Genomic DNA, 19,957 nt, shown 5'->3' with positions numbered 1-19,957 from the left:
GGGGCCCGCCCGGAGAGCCGGGGCGCGGCTGGCCCGGCGGGTGAAACCCGGCCCCGGGAGCAACGCCGCCCGGCCGGCAGAACTTACTCAGAATGTTCCTGCTCTCTGTTATTTCAGTTAAGAGCAGCTACCTCAGTCGTGGGTCAAGACGCAGCCTCTCCAAGGTGCGCACACCTGCTTTCTCTGAAGGGTCCAGTGGATGCCTCCACTCAAACCTGGACGTATCAGGTAAACCACCTGCAGACAGTAGATGGCACTAAATTATCACTATGACTTGTACTTTCCAGTTAAACTCAGTCGTGAGTCTCAGCTCTAAAGAACTGGGGTGTAACCGTGACAGAGAGACAACATGGTGATGGCAGCAGGGAGAGGGAGAGGAGCTGCCCAGTGGCAGGTGATGCACACCCAGAACCCTGTTGCAGTTGGACAAACCTGAGCAGCCTTGTCTACACAGCTCTCCTGCTGGCCCTGGAGAAAGCAGATGTGCAGCTTAGTTGCTGCAGAGACATATCACATTAATAACCAGCCCATTCTAATCAAATATCACTTTTCATTACTTTGTCCAGTTTGTAAATCATCTCTGTAGCCAGAATCAGGGACACGTTACCATCGCTGGGATATTTTTTTCCACTTTCCCTTACGCATCAGTCATGATACACAAATATCAAGTATCTTGGATAAGGCAAGCGTGAAAGTAGTTGTGTGCCTCTTCCCCCTGCCCCCATCATCACTAGAATTTTCGGTGTCATACTACACAAATCAACAGACAAAACACCCAACAAGTAAAAGCAAGTGTTTGCTCACTTTCCAGCACAGTCACCCCCAGCGGGGAGCAATCAAGGAGGAGCCAGAGGCAGGTCAGGTGTCAGGACTCAAAGGACAAGGGCTTGTGATGGGAAAGAGCACACACCTGCCCAGCTCCCAGCCTTTTCTCTACTGAGACTGAGGGTAAGGGTAGCCCCATCTTTGCTGCCGTTGCCTCCCTGGAACACAGAAAGCTCCACTCTGCAGCAGGCACAAGACAAGTGTCAAGGGAGGGGATAATTACACAACTCCCAGACAGCTTCTTCAGCTGGGAGCTGCTGAACAGGACAGCTGCTTCAGCTGTTCCTGGGGTCCTCCCATACACACGTACACACTAGACCTGCTGGTATGAGGATGTACACAGCTGCTGCGTTTTTTCACCTGAAGAGTCAGTAAACTGTGTTTGTCCTGTGTTTGATATCTTCCATGTGCACTTCCACAGCATGGGCTTGACACCACCCTGAAGTCTGTCCATCAGTCAGACCCACGAGTAACCCTTCTCCTGCCAATACTTAAAAGCTCCTACATCTTACAAAAATGTCAGTCTTAAAACACTCAAGTCTAAAATTAAAGTTTATTTCAGTTTTAAAAAGAAACAGGGAAATACATACATGAGTATCTCAAGAGTTAGACAAGTGATAATGTGCTGTTTCTTTTCCGTGTGTAGCTCCCACTGCCTGGCACTTTGAAGTAACTTGATATGTCACTTTTTTAGATGTTTTACTATACATACAGAAATACAGCTTCCAGTGGAAACACAGACCTTTTAATCCACTTCAGAAAGTCAATTTTTAAATTTTGGTCAGTATTTGGTATAGAAAGGACACCTCAAACGTGACGTGGGCCAGCAGTGAGCAATGTAACACTGGTGAGCGATACACTCCCAAAGCAGGCAGCTGCTGCTGAACCTCTGACCCAGCACTGCTCCAGAGCAGAGCTGCTGGGCAGCGTCCTCTGCCACTCCCAGGGACAATACAGGACTACAGTATTCTAAGCTTTTTCTTTCACCTAAATGGTTTAACCAGCAATTCTTTGCAGCTACAGCTCCAGTTGCAGCTAGAGGGAACTTTGCCTGGTCAAGGAAAAAAGGGCTGCATTTTGCTTTACACACTACCAAAAAGGATGGACCACAGATTGACAAAGGGTACACACAGATTATACATTATCTGTATTGAATACAGCTTATCATATATATTAATACAAGTCTTTGTATTAGTATATTTTTTTAAGTAATGGTCATATTGATTTACCTGTGTCAATTTGAAAGATAAAGCTCTTTGTCACTATTCACCATCTTTTGCACCTAAAGGACTTTTATTTCTCACACAAAGGACAGCATTTTAAATACAAATGACTGTGCCTGATGTACAGCCAACACTGGAGTGCTTTGCTGGACTGGGACTATAGCCGTCAGCTCCTTGCAAAACAGAGCACTGGAGACGTGAAAAGAAAAGCAACAACAACAAAATCAACTCACCACACCTAACTATGAACTCTGAATTTAAGTTCTCACATTCATCCTTTTCTTCTTAACCAGTTACATGTGGTAGGTAGAGAAACTAGTTCCCCTGCTTGAGCATTACACTCTGATTCCTCTCATCAGGATGTAAAGAGTTCAACTTATGTTCAGCAGGAAAATGTGTTAGATGGAGGAATTATCCTGTACTAGATCTAGCCAACCAGTGTTTGCTCTTAATAAAAATACTGGTTAATTAGGAAAATAAATACCTTCAACAGAAATGGTGGTTAAAATATTTTATTTTTTATATAATAGAACATACTGCTGTTTACTTTAAATCACTTTAAAGGCACACATTGTTAAAAATACTTCAAATTTACATCACATGTACAAATGCATAAAACAGATGTACATGTCACCAAAAAAATACAATATGGCTTCATAAGGTTGAGGCGGGGCTGGGACAATTCAACATATATTTAAATTTTACAGGATGCTGCTAACACTGAAAGGACTGACTAGAACAGAAAAGAATGGACCTAAAACACAGATTATGTTTATAAACAGTACAACACATTGAATACACAACATCAAGAATCTGTGTATGGATTCATAGAATTGTTAGGTCTGCAAATTCATCACTTTCCAGTGCCACTGAATAAACAGTGCATGCATATGATCTGCCAATCTGTAACAGTGGGAAGATAAATTGCAAATTCTCCAAGAGGCTCTCTGAAGAACCTGCTGATATGCTTTGTAAAAAAAAAAAATAAAAATTGAAATAACAGACTTAAGGTAGTGACTGGAGGGAATAACTGAATAACAAATGGACACCTTAGATGGTAATCACTTTTGACCAAAAAGCATAAAGCATCAAGTCTGCAAGAATGCTCCATGACAATCATTTAGCATTAGTCCCACCCAAGATTAAGGCTCCTATCTAAAATTTACCTTAGATTTGTTTTCCTTTGTGTAAAATTACCTGAGCATAGATATCAAAGATCTACAGAGCTTTTAAAATACCTGCAGATACTTTAAAAATCTGTAGATAACTTAAAGCAAAATATCCATATATTTAATTCTACCAGCTAAATATTCTCAAGAAAACAACCAACAGAACAACATTTTGGTATGTCAGTAAAGACAGGAGAAGAGTGAAATTAAGCTTTTGCTTTCATCTTTTAAAAATGTACATAAAATGTAATAGAATTATTCAAATAGGACTGCTTAATTGTAAACAACACATTAAATGTTTTTAAAAAACAGGAATCAAAATTTAGGCAGTCACTCTTCTATAAATTGTTTACAAATGCGGCTTCTCCTCTTGCTAGAGATGGCTGGTGGTTTCTTAATGACTAATAAATAGAAAATAAAAGGACCTGCCCCCACTGTTTTCTGTATTATCATTTACACTTTGTGTCCTAGAAGCATTAATTGCTGTCATTCTCATTTGCTAAGGTTTATTCCCTGGACACCTGTAAGGCCCAGCCCAAGAAGAGCACCTAGCATCATCTTAAGACCTCTGCAGAATCAGGTTAGATTCAGTAAGGTTTAAGATAAACATGCAGTTTAATAATTTGCTGCACTGGAACTCATACAATTTTCAAAGAGCAAGGCAGAAAAGCATCAGGTTGCATGGACAGACCAGCTCCCAGCAAAGTCAGTGTCATCAAAGAGAGGAGCATCAGAACCTTAATTTTAAAAGCTCAAAAAAGACTACACTGTACAGAAGATAGATGTACATAGTTTTAGCAAATAAAAGACTGTATGGAACTATTTCCAACACAAGCCTTTGGAAATATACCCTATTAAAAGTGGTTTCAGGATTTTATTGAACCAACTGAAAAACCACAAAGAAACACAAAACACATCATCACCTTTTCCTCCTCCTGCCTCACATACTGGTTCCCATCTTTCATTCCCAAAATAAATACAGATAAAAATCTCACTTTAAGCAATAAGCAACTGTATATGAGCCTGAGGAGCAAATAGGACTTCCCCATTCAAATACATCGGGTTAACTTCGATATGACAGTGTTATCTGTGTTGTTGAACTAGGACTAGCTGATTGCCAAGGGCATTTTACAATCACTGACAATCCTGTAAAAAGGGAAGGTACCAAAAAACTCCAATGAAATATGAACCTTGGATTAAAAAAAAAACCCAAACAAAAAAAGAAATAAATAGATTGAAGATGGATGAGTGTTCCAGATAATTAACAAAAAAAAAGTAACAGCAGTCTGTAGTACCCCTAATTCTATGTATAAATATCAGGTAATCCAAATAAAATGCTACATTTGGTTGAAAAACTAAATTGAACACTGCTTTCCTATTAAATAGATTAAAATATTCATCCACCGAGAAATTACATTGATAAATAAAATATTTTCATGTAGCAAAAACAAGGGGCAGGTTAATTCCAGGCTTTTTATGCCAAATATGAAAGGTCTGAAAAACAAAAGTAAATTGTACAGTAGTTCTAGTCTCTTAAATTTACAATACTGGAACCAGCAGAATTTGGCTAATTAGTATAGTTTAAATAAGCTAATCTAAAGGAACAGAGTGTCCTGTAAACATCTGACACAAACCACATTGCATTCTGATGGGGTGGCTATACCTTCTCTATGCAGGAGAAAAACAATTCAACTGAAGGTGGTAACAAGGGATGCAATCTAAAGGCAACATTCCTGTTCTTCTGTAAGGCTTGTAAAAAATTTGAGCCATGTACGTATGACAGCCTGTACAATTCTGAAATTTCTGGAAAGCTCTTAAGTTTAAAAAAAGCCTAAATGTTTTAGGTATAAAACATACATTGACAAGATGTCCTTTTAAATTATGTGTAAAAGTGTCTGGCACCAGAAACAAACACTTGGTATTATTATACCTAAGAAAGAAAGCAAAGAATCACTCAAGTGTCCCTGAACTTCAGAGGAGATGTAGTCAATTAGGTTACTTTGTGTTGTTCTTTTCTCTGGAAAAGGAGCCATGAACAAACAGTCTTTAAGCTGCCTGTACTACATCATCAATTTTATATATATGTGTATATATATATATATTATATATAATGCATATATATAGTATACATGTATATAGTATGCATATATAATATATATATATTTGCATACACATTTCTTTTACCTCAAACTGGAATCATCTGGTTTCATGCAACACACCTGTCAAGAATCAAAACTATTACTTATATCATAGCTGGTGTAACTTTAGTATCAAATCTTTTATTATAGAGTGATTGAGTGTTGCTCAGCATCGATCAGCTCTGACTAGAATCCTCATTCTTCAGTTCAGTTCATGCGCTGCCTCCATCACCTTTTCCTCTGCCACCTTCTTCACACAGAGCCTCTACTTGTTGTTGTTCACTGCTGAGGCACCTCTGTCAGCCTCTGAAGATAGCTCTGTGTTGCTGGCATTGAGAGAACAAACTCAACTGTCCTGTGACCTATTCGGTAGCAGCCATATCCCAACAGTCCAAAAAATGTTGCTTTTAAAACAAATTTGAAAATCTTACTTGAAGCTGATGGAGGAGGCACACTGAAACAAAACATAGAAAACAATATTAATATTTGTATTGCTGGAAACAGTAGGAATTTTCCAATTAAAAAAAAAATCAAATCTTTTCTCCCCTTCGTCCCCATAGTGCAGGAAATTTTCAGGTAACAGATGCATCATGAATGAACAATATATTCTTTTATGTTCAAGGGTTATATACAATTAAATAACAAAAATTAATAAACACTAACAAAGCCTTTTCTACTTATGCCACTCTTAACAGCTAGGAACTTTTACTTGTCCATCACCCTGACAAAATAACTAAGTCAATATTCAGACTTTTTTGAAGAATACTAAAATAGAATATTGAGCTTTTCACAGAGCTGCTTGGAAGTCTCTGCACTGGCCACCTGAACCAGGACAGCAGAAGACAACAGGCACACCAGGTCTACTGCCCAACATTCAAGCAGTCTCACTGTGGGCATATCAAGCAAGCAGTAAATATTACCTTCCCAATAAAGCTGACTTTGAGAGCACAGCCACATCCACGTGCAGCCCTACACCCTCACTAACAGGCTCTGCAGCAGCTCAGCTGGCTCTACACCCACAGCACCTCATAATCCTCTCATAAGCAACTCGGAAGTTTCCATACACTGTTTCAAAGGAGCTTCAACTTATCATTTATTTATATCCAGAAAAAGTCTCTAATGTATTCAGAAGTAATCAGTTACAATAGTGCAAAACCACTGGGTGCTCTCAAGCAGGTTAAATGTGCTGAAATTAGGATACAACTAGACTGAGTTTAAATCCATGTGTTCAAACTAGGGAAAAGTTATTACTAGTAAGACTTTGCACATTACAGCCATATACAGGAGAGTTTTAAAAAAGCATATGTATTGATCCAAGAATGGTATAAAGGCATCTCTTTACATGTTCTTACACCTTTCTCCACCTACTCTTACTCAACTCTAATATTTCACCACAATTAAAAAAAAAAATTAATAACAGTTGATCAGAGCACAGTGCTAATAATGCCCAGGTCATGGGCTCAATCCCTATATGGGCCATTCACTTAGGAGTTGGACTCGATCCTTCTACATCCTTTCCAACTCAAAATATTCTGTGGCAGACAGTAAGGTCTGCTTGCAGTCAAGTTCAATGCATAAACTTAAAAATTAGAAACATATGTATGTTTTTATCCAGAAAATTTTCAAGTTCACGTTGCAACTTCTAAAATTTAATTAAATACTTGTGAAAGTCTTAAAAACTTGCCACCTTAGAGTGGTGATGAACACTAAACACACAAAAGAAAGCCCTAACTCTGCTCTGCAACTGCAGTGTAACAGCAGGAAGGGCAAAAAATTTTAAAGAAAAATAAGTTGCAAATATAGCACTCTTATGAGTGCCACTTGCTTAATATTATTTCAGAAAATCAAGTCAATGCAATATTAATGTCTTGTGAAAGATACTAGTAACTCTTCTGCTCAGTTATGGCACTGGCATGGGAAAGACAATCAAGTCAAATCAGCCTTCCATGCAGGCTTGAAGACATGCACTTGGTGCTTGGGCTATTCAGTTCTGTGCTGCCAATGATGTGACCAACAGCCACCATACAACTACACAGGTTATCTGCAAGGGTGCAGAGGAAAATGGACATCTAGTTTGTGATGCCAGGTGACGCTTAGCCTTAAAAGATAGTTACAAATGGCTAGGCAGAGCTTCTATACTTTGCATTCTTGAATCCAGACAACAGAAGTCTCTCTAAATCATATTTTTGATGTCTAAATATACCATTTATGTGGACGTTAGTCTTTTCGGGTTTTCATAGCCTCTGAAAAGATGGGTGAGGTGGTTACATAAGCACAATAAACAGATGTGATAGGAAAGTGTGAATATTTGAAAGACTCCATAATCCTAAAGTATCGCAGACCAATACTACTAGACTGTATTATAATCTCTCCTGTATTTCTGAAGTCCTGACCTTTTTGGCTTTATGGGATACACATAGTCTAAATGCTTTGGTTCTTTAGTTCTGTCTTTTACAAAGCATATACATCTATTTCAATAGGTACTTCAAAGCAAGAGTTCACAAGGTAAATGGCTTAAACCAGTTCATAATTCGTCAGATATACACATTTTAAAAAGTCATTACTTAGATATACACTTAAAATAGCATATAAGCAACTGTGACACTAAGCTTGACAGAGCCAGCAGTGTCCTGACAAAACAAAAGCTTTACATCAAATTATTTATATTTACCTAAGTTAGACTAAAAGCCTTGTTCTGTTTTTACCTTCTTCAATAGCCCTCATTTGAGTTTTCATTTTAGAAGACTTAAATGAGGACCAATTAATTTTCTTTCTAGACAAGGGCATATTTTCATCTCTACTTCCCTCCATATTCAACCATTTATTTTTTCCTTTGATTTTTTTCTTTGCAGTCAGCACTATCTGCAAGCACTGCACAGCAAGTCAGCGAGCTGACAGGGCAGGATGACAGCAGAGATGCTTCTTCAAGCTGCGACAATCAACCAAGAAAACTCCAAAGATACTGCTGTTTTTTAGCAAAAGAAGCTGTTACAGCAACATGTAGTAAAGCACAACTGTTACCTCATTATTTCCTGGATCTTTAAATCAGAATTCCAGTTCTTTTCAATCCCAGGTACGTGACCCATGCCAACAACACCAACTACAACAGATGGGATATATTTTCTAGGTTCATCTAAGAAAAGAGAATGAAGAGAAAGGAACATATCTGTAAAAGAACTAATTTCAAGCTATAAATAATAGCCAATCTGTGAGACTACAAAATTGATTTTTCCAAGATACAGGGGCTTTTACTACCACATACTGAAACCCTGTTGTTGCATACTGATCTCACCTACTGCCTCTTTCATTGAAAGTCAGAAAAAATCAGCATGGTTTCCAGATTTTCAGGAATCATTTATTTAATAAATAGACCTGGCGGTGCTAATACTTCAGCCTCAGGATGACAGGTTCAGCAAGCTAAATTAACTTCTTTTCTGTGTAGGTCATGTTTCTGTGCTGCTTATGAGGAACACTCCTGCTCTTTGCCAGCTCCTGAACAGAGAACTTTCTCCACCACTTTGCACAGTGGCACCTGGCACACAAAGTGTACCAAGATTTGGGCTCACAATCGGAGAACAATGCTTGAGATCACACCTGCTCTCTAAAGCTCACTGTTAAGAGACCTGGCCTCAGCAACAGCAAACCCAGGCCAGTTAGCCAGCAACCATCAGACCAATGCAACATGTGCCAGCTCTCACCCTCACCTCCCATCTACCACCCGTATTTCACAACATCCAAAATGTGGTTTCTGGAAGTTTTCCCCACTGAAAAATACAGCACCATGCCATAGTAAAACTAACTCAGAAAAATTTTCTAAGGAATAATAATCAGGCTGCCTTCCTATGTGGAAGATTCTACATAATACATAAATATAAAATACAATTTACACTGTTTTGCTTTAAATATTCACCCTTGATTTTTCCAGAAAAAAAGTAAACATGTGAAGAGCAGCCTACTTCAAAATGGAATAAAATTGTATTGAAAACACTTGAATTATCATACATATTTACCAAACAGTTTTTTTCTAAATTTTCTTTTTCTCAGTCTGTTCTAGAATTACTCTAAAGCAGAACTGCAACTACAACAGATCTGCACTACAGTGATGACAAACACTATCTTCTTAAGATATTAAGTAAGAGGTAACATACTTCAGTATGCTTATCTATAGGAAGGGCATGTTGATTACATATGGCAGCAGAATACTTCAAAGATTAGACAAATACTATTTTTCTATATGCCTATACCTTGCTGAAACAGCAGTCACATATGATTATTACTGCCAGATCAAAGTTCCTAGCAGCCCAATTTGTAATTATAAAAAAAGTCTATGAAGAGTACTGAAATCAGAGAATTAACTTATCAAGAAATGAATCCTTCAGCAGCCAGTGACAACAATGAATTTGGTGAGACAACAGGGCAAGCAAGATAGATGACTGTCCCATACTGTGCTGTCATACCAGATCCCTGCCTTTTGAAATAGCTTTCTGGCTAATTAGTACTTAACAGTTCTGAACAACACAGTGAGAAAAGAAACATAATTTAGAGTTTACTGCTCTAGGTTGTTTTAACAGAGGAGTAATATCCCTTCTTAATTTCTTTAAGCATTGTATCTTATGTGACATGTAGCATTCATGAACAGAACATCCCAGATTTCCTGAGAACTGAACTTTGGACCAGTACACAAAGAACATCTTGCTGGTTAAAATCTCTGCTTTAAAACAATTACTTTCTGAAGCTCGAGGTAGTTCTATCTGCTTTGCTGCTTGCTTCAGCATGTAGGTCAAGTAAATATCTCGTTCAGAGACAATCGTTCGATGAAGATCAGGGAATTCTCCAATCATTTCTGCCATCATCTGTTCCAGTAAATCCTTCTGTTTGCATTTCTCCACATCATCTTTACTGAAAGAAAGGTAGGTTTTCTCAGTAACTGTTACACTTTTAAAGGTCAACACAAACAAACTAATGGCTCAAAACAATTGGGCATTACACCTGAACAGTCTACAGTTATCTTCCCCAGTTTTCCTCACCAGAAGGAAAATAATCTCCATAAACCTGTTGAACTTGATACCTAACAATGCCTCTGCAGTGAAGGAAAGGGAAAGAAAAGAGGTCACTTGCCTTTAGCCAGTTCAACTAGATTTTCTCCTTTCCCACTGTAAAAGCTGACAACTCAACTCAGCAAAACCACTAGGGCTTCAAAGGCAGGAGTTACCATGGTGCCCCATTTTCAGTGTGTATTAATAAGCTTAGAAGAGCCTACACACAGCTCTTCTGAGGAAGCAGATCTGAACACACAGAGACTCTACTTAAGGAACCAAAAAGGCACACTGTAATGCACAGTCTGAGGGCATGGACAAAGACTTGCAGGTTCCTAGTGTCAATCACAGGTCTTTAGCAGGGATGTCAAAGTTATAAACCAATTTGCAGAACAGAAAAATAGAAAATGGGCAGGAAATGCCAAATAAGAACTGCAGAAGTAAGTTTAATGAGCTTTTACTCTTTTCATAGGTGCTATAAACCCTTCTGTTAGCACCCCTAGTTGTGGGTTGTAGCCTGTCACAATGAAATTATCTGTGTGACATCACTGTCTATTAAAGAATGGTGTCAAACAGGCTTCCTTTAGTTTCCAAGATGAAAAGAAGACTACAAACATCAGGGCAAGCTAAAAGAGAAACGCTAGCTTTCAACACAGACACAGAAACATCAACAGACTGACAATTTTGATGTTGAATTTTTACTCCATTCTCCATGGAATCTCATGTTGATGGCTGGATGTGGAACTCAAGAATATACAAATTATTGTACTGAGGCCTTTACCCTCTTGTATTTACAATATCCACACACAGTGGTGGGAAAGATATTCTGCACAAAAATAATGAAATAATAATTTAAAGACATTTTTAAAGTATACCAGGAATTCTTCAACACCAAATCTTACACTTCATCTGGAAGGAATGCACTGAAAGACAAAGGAAGGCCTGACACAAGATCAGAAAGACAGCTTTCACTTCAAAAATACGTATTATTGCAGGATAGTTGTATATTCATCCTTCATTCATATTTCATTGTATCAGGCTGGGTACCCTCATACTAAAGTCAAACTGAAGAATTGAATAATCCATCCCAAACATAAAACATGTGGTGTGCTGATTCATACCTGATGGGGTCAGATAAGAAGCAAAGGCCCCAAGCAAGCTTGACTTTTTGCCAGAAGGAAAGTGCAGCAATTGCTCTCTTAAATGTAACAGGGATGGGCCGGTCACCAAGGTGGAATTTACAGAAAGGTACTTTACTGGCCTGAAAAAGAAGATACAAATAACTACTCAACATTTCATACTGCAGCACAGCACATTCTTATTAAGGAACGTTAAGGATTTACTGTGTTATACAAGGTATCTTAAAGAAGAGCAAGTAGTGTCATATTTCAACAAAAAAAATATTTTGGCTTTGCAGTAAATAGAATTTACAATATACTACTGGATTACTTCATAAAGGAATAAATCCACTATAAAATGCAGTAGATATTACAGTAAAACCATTAAATTGCAATGCCACACCCTCGAGGTTACTTGTACAGAAGCACAAAGCTTCTGATTATTACTACGTAAGGTGATAATGGGGCTCAGCGTCTATGTGGGCCTGAATAAAGTCTGAGGTGAACCAACTGCCATCATTTTGCTTTCACCTAGGATTTGACAGGATCATCAACCTTACAGTTGGTCATGGTAAAATATATTAAAGAAAGAGCTTATGAGACAATAACTGATGCCAGATATCATGTGATAATGTCAGACTTGGCTGTAGCTCACACTGACAAATTTTAGCACAGTACAGAATTTCTAGAAAATTCTTTTCTGTGCTTAGTTGTTTAAAAATTTCCAGTAATTGCTTTAGAACAGGACAGAGCTAGTAGTTTTTCTTTCCCACTTAAAATGGGAAACACTTAAAATGTTTCATTCTGGTCAAGAATGCTCAAGAAAATAAACCTTGAAGAAGTTTTCTTTTTATTAAGGATAAATATAGCCAAATTATTCCAGATTGTTTATCAGCAATGTGTCTTGGATTTCTTTACTAGTACATAATTTACATAAAAATAGCAAGATACATTCTGCAAGATGGATGCTTACACAGAAAATAGTGTCCCAGTATTCCCAGACAAAAAAGAGTAGTGCAAAACACAGCCACTATTTAATTCAGTATCACTACTGGCAGTAGTACAAAAGGTGACATTAAAAGACTATATAGGACTAACAGACCAGTCAGATATTTCACTTCCCCAGTCTTTGTAGATGAATGGAAGGTGTCAGATCTCCTTAATCCTTTAGAGCTGGTTTTCACAACCTGAAATCCTGACGCCACCAACAGTAGGACCAAGATCAATATTCAGAATTCAAAAACAATTATTTAAAAGAAGCGAAATTATTAATGAAAACAAATGTCTTCACAAATATCATCAGGAAAAAGCCTTATTTAAAGTCTTTTTTTGAATTGCTTTCCAACCACTTATGTCTACAAATGTTTGTACCTTAAGGTACAGTCTGAAGTCAAACATGATTTTTACTATTCATTGGCTTCAGCAGAGGTATGGCCAGAGTGCTCTTTTCTAGGCAATAACTAAAGGGTTTTATTGAGTTCAACTCTGGAAGCAAAAGGCCAGTAATCTGACCTCAGAAAAGCCATTTCAAGTTCGCACCTCTTTGAAAGCCTCCCTGAATTCTCCTCCTGGGGCCATTCCCAGCTGTTCTGTGATGTGAGCAGAAACCTTCAGAAGCAGCATTTGCATCAGTCCAGACATGACTCCGTTCTGGCAGAAGAGGGAGAAAACATGTAAAAAAAACAGGCTGAAAAATGTGCTGTTCACAGAAGTGAAAAAAAAACATTAATTATTTTAATGAAGAAGCAACAGCACTGAAACTACATTTTGGAGCCAATTCACTGATCAACACAGCCTATATTTCAGTTTTTATTAGTTTACCTTACTGTGTGGCCAAAGTATTCTGCCCTTCAACAAAAATGTATAGCAGGTTAAGAAAATAAAGGATAGCCAGACTTATTTCAGTCTGTATTTACTCTGTCTGCTTGACAAAAGTGTCTGAATAATTCAATGGTTAAACAGTTCATAGTGTGCATTTAATTTTTCTTGACCTATCTGGATACAAATAAAATAAAGGTACCACAGGAACATATTCCATTAAATGTACAGTGAATGCCACGTCCTAGAAATACTGAAGTGAATAGCCAGTGGTATAATCCCAGACATGTATGCAATAGTGAAAAACACCAGGTTGAGGACTGGTTAGATGCAGAAACACAGAGAAACTAACATTGCACAAGAAATTGCAGTGTATGACTTCAGCACACAAGATCTTAAAAGAGACCTCACAGTCCGGAGTATGAGTCAGGCCCACAAGAAGACTGAAGGCTGTCTACTGCTTTTATGAAGCATGACCACTATGCTCAAAATCAATACCCTTCTCTTGAAAAAGAAAAGAATTCTCCTATATGTACTTAAGCAAAATTTTCCTTATCTGACCTTTTAAAAAAGAACTAAAAGAACATCTCAAATCCGACCCTTCTGTCCAGCTCTGGCTGTCCTCAGCAAGTTATTTTTACAATTAGGACTCAATGAATCAACATTACCTGTCCCAAAGCATAATCTGCACCTTGGTGCAGTATCTCCTTCAATTTGCCATCAGTCCATAATTCTGCCAAAAGGGGCACTGCCCCTTCCCTCAACAAAGTCTAATTTCCTGCTATATCATCCTCTTCATACAACTGAAGATGAGGCTTTGTAAGCCTGACTTAATACTGGAAGTTACCAGGGAAAGGTCCTGGTCTCCATTCCTTGTTCAAATGACCCACCCTGTGCCAGTCCAATGTTTGTGTGACCTCTCCAAAGGCTGTGGGTGGGTTTGTGCCATTAAATGGATTCAACAGTCACTGAGGACCAGAACTGACAAAAGAGAGGGGTTATTTTCAAAGCCAATTCATTATCTGCCTTGTCATACTACAAAGTAGCAAGCAAGGAAGAAAGTCAAGTGCTGGGTTTCTGGGGAGAGCCAAGGAAGAAACATGAGAAAAAGTGTGCATCCTTGAGATCCAGTTAAAGTGACTGAGCAACAAATGTTTCCAGAAGTTCAGAAAACAGAGTCACAACCCCCAGCCAAAAAAACAGGATAATGCAGTCTGAAGTTATTTGCTGGCAGATCTCTCTTTCAGGATTGATGCAACTGAAGTTGTATTTTTACACTGTGACAGGAAGATTCATCCTGTTGGCTAACAGAAGGATGCATCTTTGAAGTCTTTCCAAGTTGTCTGTGCTCTTAACCTGCAAGAAACTTAGTGCCTTGCATATTCTTTTAGCATGAAAGAGATAAAGGGTGACAAGCAGCTGCATGTAGCAGCAATCAGCAACAACTGGCCAGCCAGATACTGTCAGGGGATAAAGAGAAAAATGTACAAAAAATGATGAGAGCAAAACAGTAAAGGAGGTTATTATCTATGCTAGATTATTCAGTGTCGTATAAAGGAAAGCTGACCACAAAAGGACATTAAATCCTGAGTGGATGGCAATAATTGTGTAGGTTAGATGCAACAGCCATAAGTAAACATAGCAATGCACAAGTATAAAGAAATTTAACTGCGCAGGAAGAGGGATGCAAAGCTGTTGGCACATAGGAAAGAGAAAGCAAACCACCAATTTTATCAGCTTAGTGTTCAATAGCAGTCAGAAAGCAAGAAGAATAAGAGAGATTACTGGGAAAGGAACAATAGCAAAACATAAAAGCACTGCTGTACAATCTTTAGCAGACTCCTGCCTTGAAAATAAGATACTTTGACTAGAAAGTGTGCAAAGAAATACCAGACATATGAGAAAAGATTAAACATACTAAATACTCAAAAAGCTTGGGACAGGACGACTGAGGGAACATACACTATTGGACACATAGCTAGTATAGAGACAGTGAAAATGGCAGGAAGAGAGCAATATCCAGGCAAAGAACACTTATACTATGTATGGGAACACAGCCTATGCAGGAGGCCTTGGAGCTACTTTTTGACTGTGTAACAAGTCACTGAACCAGCACCAAGTGCAGAAACAAGCCATGTGTAGTTTCAGTCACAATTCTTTTAAAAACCCAAATTCCCATTAAGGAAGGCAGCAGAACCTTGACACCTGGAGCCTGGAACTGGTTTTTCTACGGCTGCAAGATCGCTGGAGGGTAGACTTCAAAACACAAGTGAAGGTAGCAAGTGAACAGCAGCCTTCTCCTATCCATATGGATGTACCTATCATCCATCAATTAATTTTATATCCATTTTATTGAAGACGACTATCCCTGTGGGTTACCTAAACATGGAGGGCTGCATTACACAGTGCAAAAGGTGAGCTTTTTTCACTAGCCAGAACCAACAGTACAACATAATCCTCCACAGGTAACTTTAGACAAAAAGAGGTTAAGGCACGATTCTGCTGTCTCTAGCTCACTTTCTCTTCTGTCCCCACAGCAAGGTTTCTCAACTGCCCATCTGTGCCAAGAGAAGCAATCTAACAACCCTGGGAGATGATGTAGCATAAAACCAAGCCCTACTCAAACTATCACAGGGCCATGGTATGGACACAGAAGAGAGAGTGGAAGCAGGAAGACAGGGAGGAGATAAGAAAAAACCTGTCTTATCAGTTTGGTTTAAGGCAAGTTTTACTGTACATCTCCAGGTTATCCACATTTGAGCCAGATACCAGTCTGCACCATGTTGCTTTGCTTAATGGAAAGCAAACAGGTACTTCTCTGCAACCAGCTGTAAGGGTTTTGAAATTCAAGGAGGAGCTAAAGGAAGTCTGGTTTTAACCTGCAGCAGTTACTTGATAAGCTGTGAGTGCCAGTAAATATGTGTTTCATGTTAACATTCTGCTCAATTTCTAGCTTCATTTAAGAGCAATGAAATAAAATGTTAGTGCTTAGTATTTATGTAAGTGATTATAAAAAGATACCATTTGGGCTTTTTTCTCCTCATTTCCAATCTTAAGGATGAAAGTTGAAAGCAGCTTTGACTTTTAGTGTAGCTTTTGGGCCTGTCTCATTTCAATGAGAGGATGCAACTAAGACATAACTGAGCAACTTACCAACTGGCCTGATTTTTATCAGAGAAAAACAAAGACACTATAATTTGGCATGAGACAGTTGGACTGTTCTTCTTGTTTTTTTCTATATAATCCATACTGCTAGTGATTCAAAGGGAAAGGTTGGGGTATTTTTTGGTTGAGACCATATATAAAGAAATACATTATTTAAAAGGCCCAATGTTCAAATTTTATTATTTGCATTATTCCTGCAAATAAAGTAAAGGAGACTAATACTGAGCTATAAGAATAGAAAGGATCCTTGCAGCATTCTCTGGCTTTGGAGCCAATAGAGTCTGTGTTTTTTACTGTCTGCGCGCAAGATCAATTCAAGCCCTGGTAGGAAGTGGTAACTGCAAAGCTGCCAATGTGACTTTACACCACAGAAAAAAAACGTCTGCTATTTTGCTTTCATTGTCTTTTTCCTCTTAATACAACATAAACTGTTTGATTTAGCTTTGATATAAAGAAAAAAAGTTTCTGTGCCTGTTCACAAGATCAGAAGACCCCCAGCTATGCTGTTCCAGTTGTTGTGAACATTCATTTTGGCTACATGCATCAGAATAATCCACCTTACCTAAGATAAACAGATAGATGCAGCAATTCATGCAATATGCAAGTGTTTTGCAGTGTCTTTTCCTTTGATAGGGCGTAAATAAAGAAAACAGGAAAGATGCATTATTGCCTAAGTCTGTGAGTCAGAAAGCCAGCTCTGAGACCTTGTGTGTGAGCATACACACTGCAAAGCCCCGAGCAAGTGCTTCTCATGCATGCAGACTATATTCCTATGGTGGGGGGTACAGTCCTGGAAATTCCCCAATTACATCAATAAAGCAAATCCAATATACAGATAGCACACAATCAAAATAACCATCTACGAACTTCTTCATCCAGCTGGACACTGAAACCCTTTACTATTGACCACGCACTGCCATTGTAATCAAGTGTCCTGTCATTTTTAAGTCAACTTTGTGTCATTGCACTGTGCCTAGCTTAAAATCACCCAAGTGCAAGCTAGCTAGGTGGAACTGAAAAAATACAGGGCTTTTTTTCTGCACACACATCCAGACATGTCCACATCAGAGTAGTTATAATTTGATTATATTTTGTAGCTCAAATTTCTTGAATCCCCCTTCAGGGCCTATTGTCAAGTAGAAACTACTCCACAGATAAGTGGATAGGTAGGAATTAAAGAGCAACACACTAAGATGAAGAAGAAATGCAGTTAAACGGAAAACACCAAAAATAAGTGCTCTTTAAATAGCTGTGATACAGATGCAGATTGCAGGAATAATAATCACATTTAAATATATTAGCAGATCATTACAATTGCAAAGTTAGACTTGTGTCTTGCAAATGGAGCAGCTGTTAAATGCAGGAGGATTCCTGTCAAGGTCAACAATTTGCCCAACCAATCCCACTGTGAAAAGAAAGTCCTCAATGCTCCATCTGAAATTAGAAAAAACACCCAAACCTAGCTTTGCCACTGTAGTAGCACTCTCACCTACATCAACAGTATTAGATTCCCAGCTGGGGGGAACACTAGTTCTGATTGCAACTTGACAAACTGCTCAACATAAACCTTTAATTCTCACTGTAGGAATCATACCTGCTTTATAGCTTGTTGAAGTTTTTCCAGATTTATTTCTTTGGCTTCTTTTAGTAATGTCTTTTCATCCATCTTTAACATAGAAACTCTGTACTGGCACAGTTCAACTACAACTACATCAGGCTGCACCTCTTGTATTGTCTGAAAAAGATGAATTTATTTATACTGTTTTAGAAATGAATAAACAGAAATGCAGCCAATATCAACATTTTAAAGAGAAAAAAAGACCTTAAGATCACATTCCAATAGTAATTTTCAATTAAAAAAAACAGTAGAATAGTAAATAAGAGTTCTCCAGATAACTGTGCATTGGCAAAAATATTAAGGAAAGTGACAGCAAAATGTCTTAGTTACTGGATGCTTTGGGACAGGATAATAGTGAACATATTGTGCTGGGAGGGGATCAGGGAAGAAACACTTCATGTTGAAGTTTTCACATTCACAAAATTAATTTGACTGTACTCTGTGGTATTTTGCCATCTGAGTTAGAATATGCTTTGTGTCAGAACTGTCAACCTGCAACCCTGGTTCTTAGAAGATTCCTCCCCCTCTAGCTCCTGAATAAAGGTGTTCTAAACTGCAGAGTTTGCAGGAGGTATAATATGAAATAGTTCCTACTTGCACTAGGGCTTCAGATCTATTTGCAACTCGAGAATGGAATCCAAGTTTTGTGCAGTATGGTTTTACAGCCCAATACTATTCAGGCAATGTGAGTTTCACTAGTGAGATTTCTACTTTCAACACTGATGCTGTATCTGCCTTTTTTATTGAAGGGCAAATAAAAATACTTGACCTGGGAGAGCAATATATTGCATCAAAAATTATTACTGTAACATGTCAGATTCTTATCATGCAGTTAGCCCTCCAACAGCCAATTAGAAAAAACAGAGCCTGAAGGTTACAGCACAAAACCAAGTCAGAGAGCTGGACTTCATTCTACTTAGTGCCAAGTTGAAATATTACAAAGATACTGCTGAAGGGCTCACACTGAGTATTTACCTTTACTACATCCTTTTTGCTGCTGTCACTGAAGTGGGCTGTTCCAACCACATATACTTTAGAACCATCCTCAGTATCAAGCTCAGTCACAGTGCTTGGTAAAGCAGGCCTTTTCTGCCTCTTCTGCAACTTCATCTCCAGGAGAATTTTAAATGCATCTGCATCAGCTACAAATGTAAAGAAAAACAGAAAAGAAAAGCACACATGATATAAAGTGCAGGTAAGTAAGTCAGAAAATAAAAATGTCGCCACTAAACAGCAGAGCAGAGCTAAAAGGCCATGGATTTACCACTGTAATCTTACATTCATTTCTGAAGCTACATCATTGAGAGTGCCATCACTGGAGAGGCTGCCTCCAAGCATGGGTCTCAGTCCAGGTTTCCTACCCTGTGGACACTGGGACAGGTTGTCCACGCAGTTCAGTAAGGGAAAGAGAGAAGCTGTGTGGCAGGTGAGGTGGACAGAGAAGCAAAGAATACTTAGAAAAGGTATACACTAAATTAGAGAAAAAGAAAAAAAAAAAGCATTTTTAAAATTCTAAACCCAAAGTGTTCCATTTTGGGGTTTTTTATCTATGTAAATGACAGCAATACATGGACACTGGTGTGACTATGATGGCAGTCACCTCCACATATTGGCACATATAGGATACCTACAGTACCAACCCTAGCCTTTTCTGTGATTAACACACCAGGAATCAGTACACAAAGGAAAATTAAACCTTAAGAGGTATTTAGGTCAGGAATCCAGTCGTTCTTCCCTAGATTCAACAACTATTTAAGATCAAAATGGTACAAAGTGAGTTTAGCTCCTCTATGTCAAGCTTGCTGTATGGAAAACAGGAGGATCTATCAGCTCTGTTAGAGATGCTC

General features: G+C 38.4%; 1 protein-coding gene and 1 long non-coding RNA gene across 4 annotated transcripts in view; one reads left to right on the top strand and one right to left on the bottom strand.

The window, feature by feature from the left end:
* Positions 1-25: 25 nt before the first annotated feature.
* Positions 26-19,646, top strand: LOC146763435 (uncharacterized). Its single transcript, XR_014952000.1, has 2 exons — positions 26-228; positions 8,208-19,646. It is a non-coding gene; the product is annotated as an uncharacterized LOC146763435 (long non-coding RNA).
* Positions 1,360-19,957, bottom strand: part of TRABD (TraB domain containing) — a 33,932-nt gene continuing 15,334 nt past the window's right edge. For all 3 annotated transcript variants that reach the window (XM_021555204.4, XM_085569117.1, XM_085569118.1), the window contains exons 4-10: positions 19,086-19,252; positions 18,087-18,227; positions 13,049-13,159; positions 11,513-11,652; positions 10,082-10,254; positions 8,377-8,488; positions 1,360-5,809 (exon numbers count right to left, since the gene is read on the bottom strand). In XM_021555204.4, the coding sequence (XP_021410879.3) occupies positions 5,635-5,809; positions 8,377-8,488; positions 10,082-10,254; positions 11,513-11,652; positions 13,049-13,159; positions 18,087-18,227; positions 19,086-19,252 (1,019 nt within the window). In that variant the 3' untranslated portion in view covers positions 1,360-5,634. The remainder of the gene's footprint in view (positions 5,810-8,376; positions 8,489-10,081; positions 10,255-11,512; positions 11,653-13,048; positions 13,160-18,086; positions 18,228-19,085; positions 19,253-19,957) is intronic.

The sequence above is a fragment of the Lonchura striata genome, chromosome 1A (genome assembly GCF_050655825.1).
Source record: "Lonchura striata isolate lonStrDom1 chromosome 1A, ASM5065582v1, whole genome shotgun sequence".
Classification (NCBI taxonomy): domain Eukaryota; kingdom Metazoa; phylum Chordata; class Aves; order Passeriformes; family Estrildidae; genus Lonchura; species Lonchura striata.
Note: the sequence above shows the minus strand (reverse complement) of the source record. Positions and strands in the feature narration are given on the sequence as shown.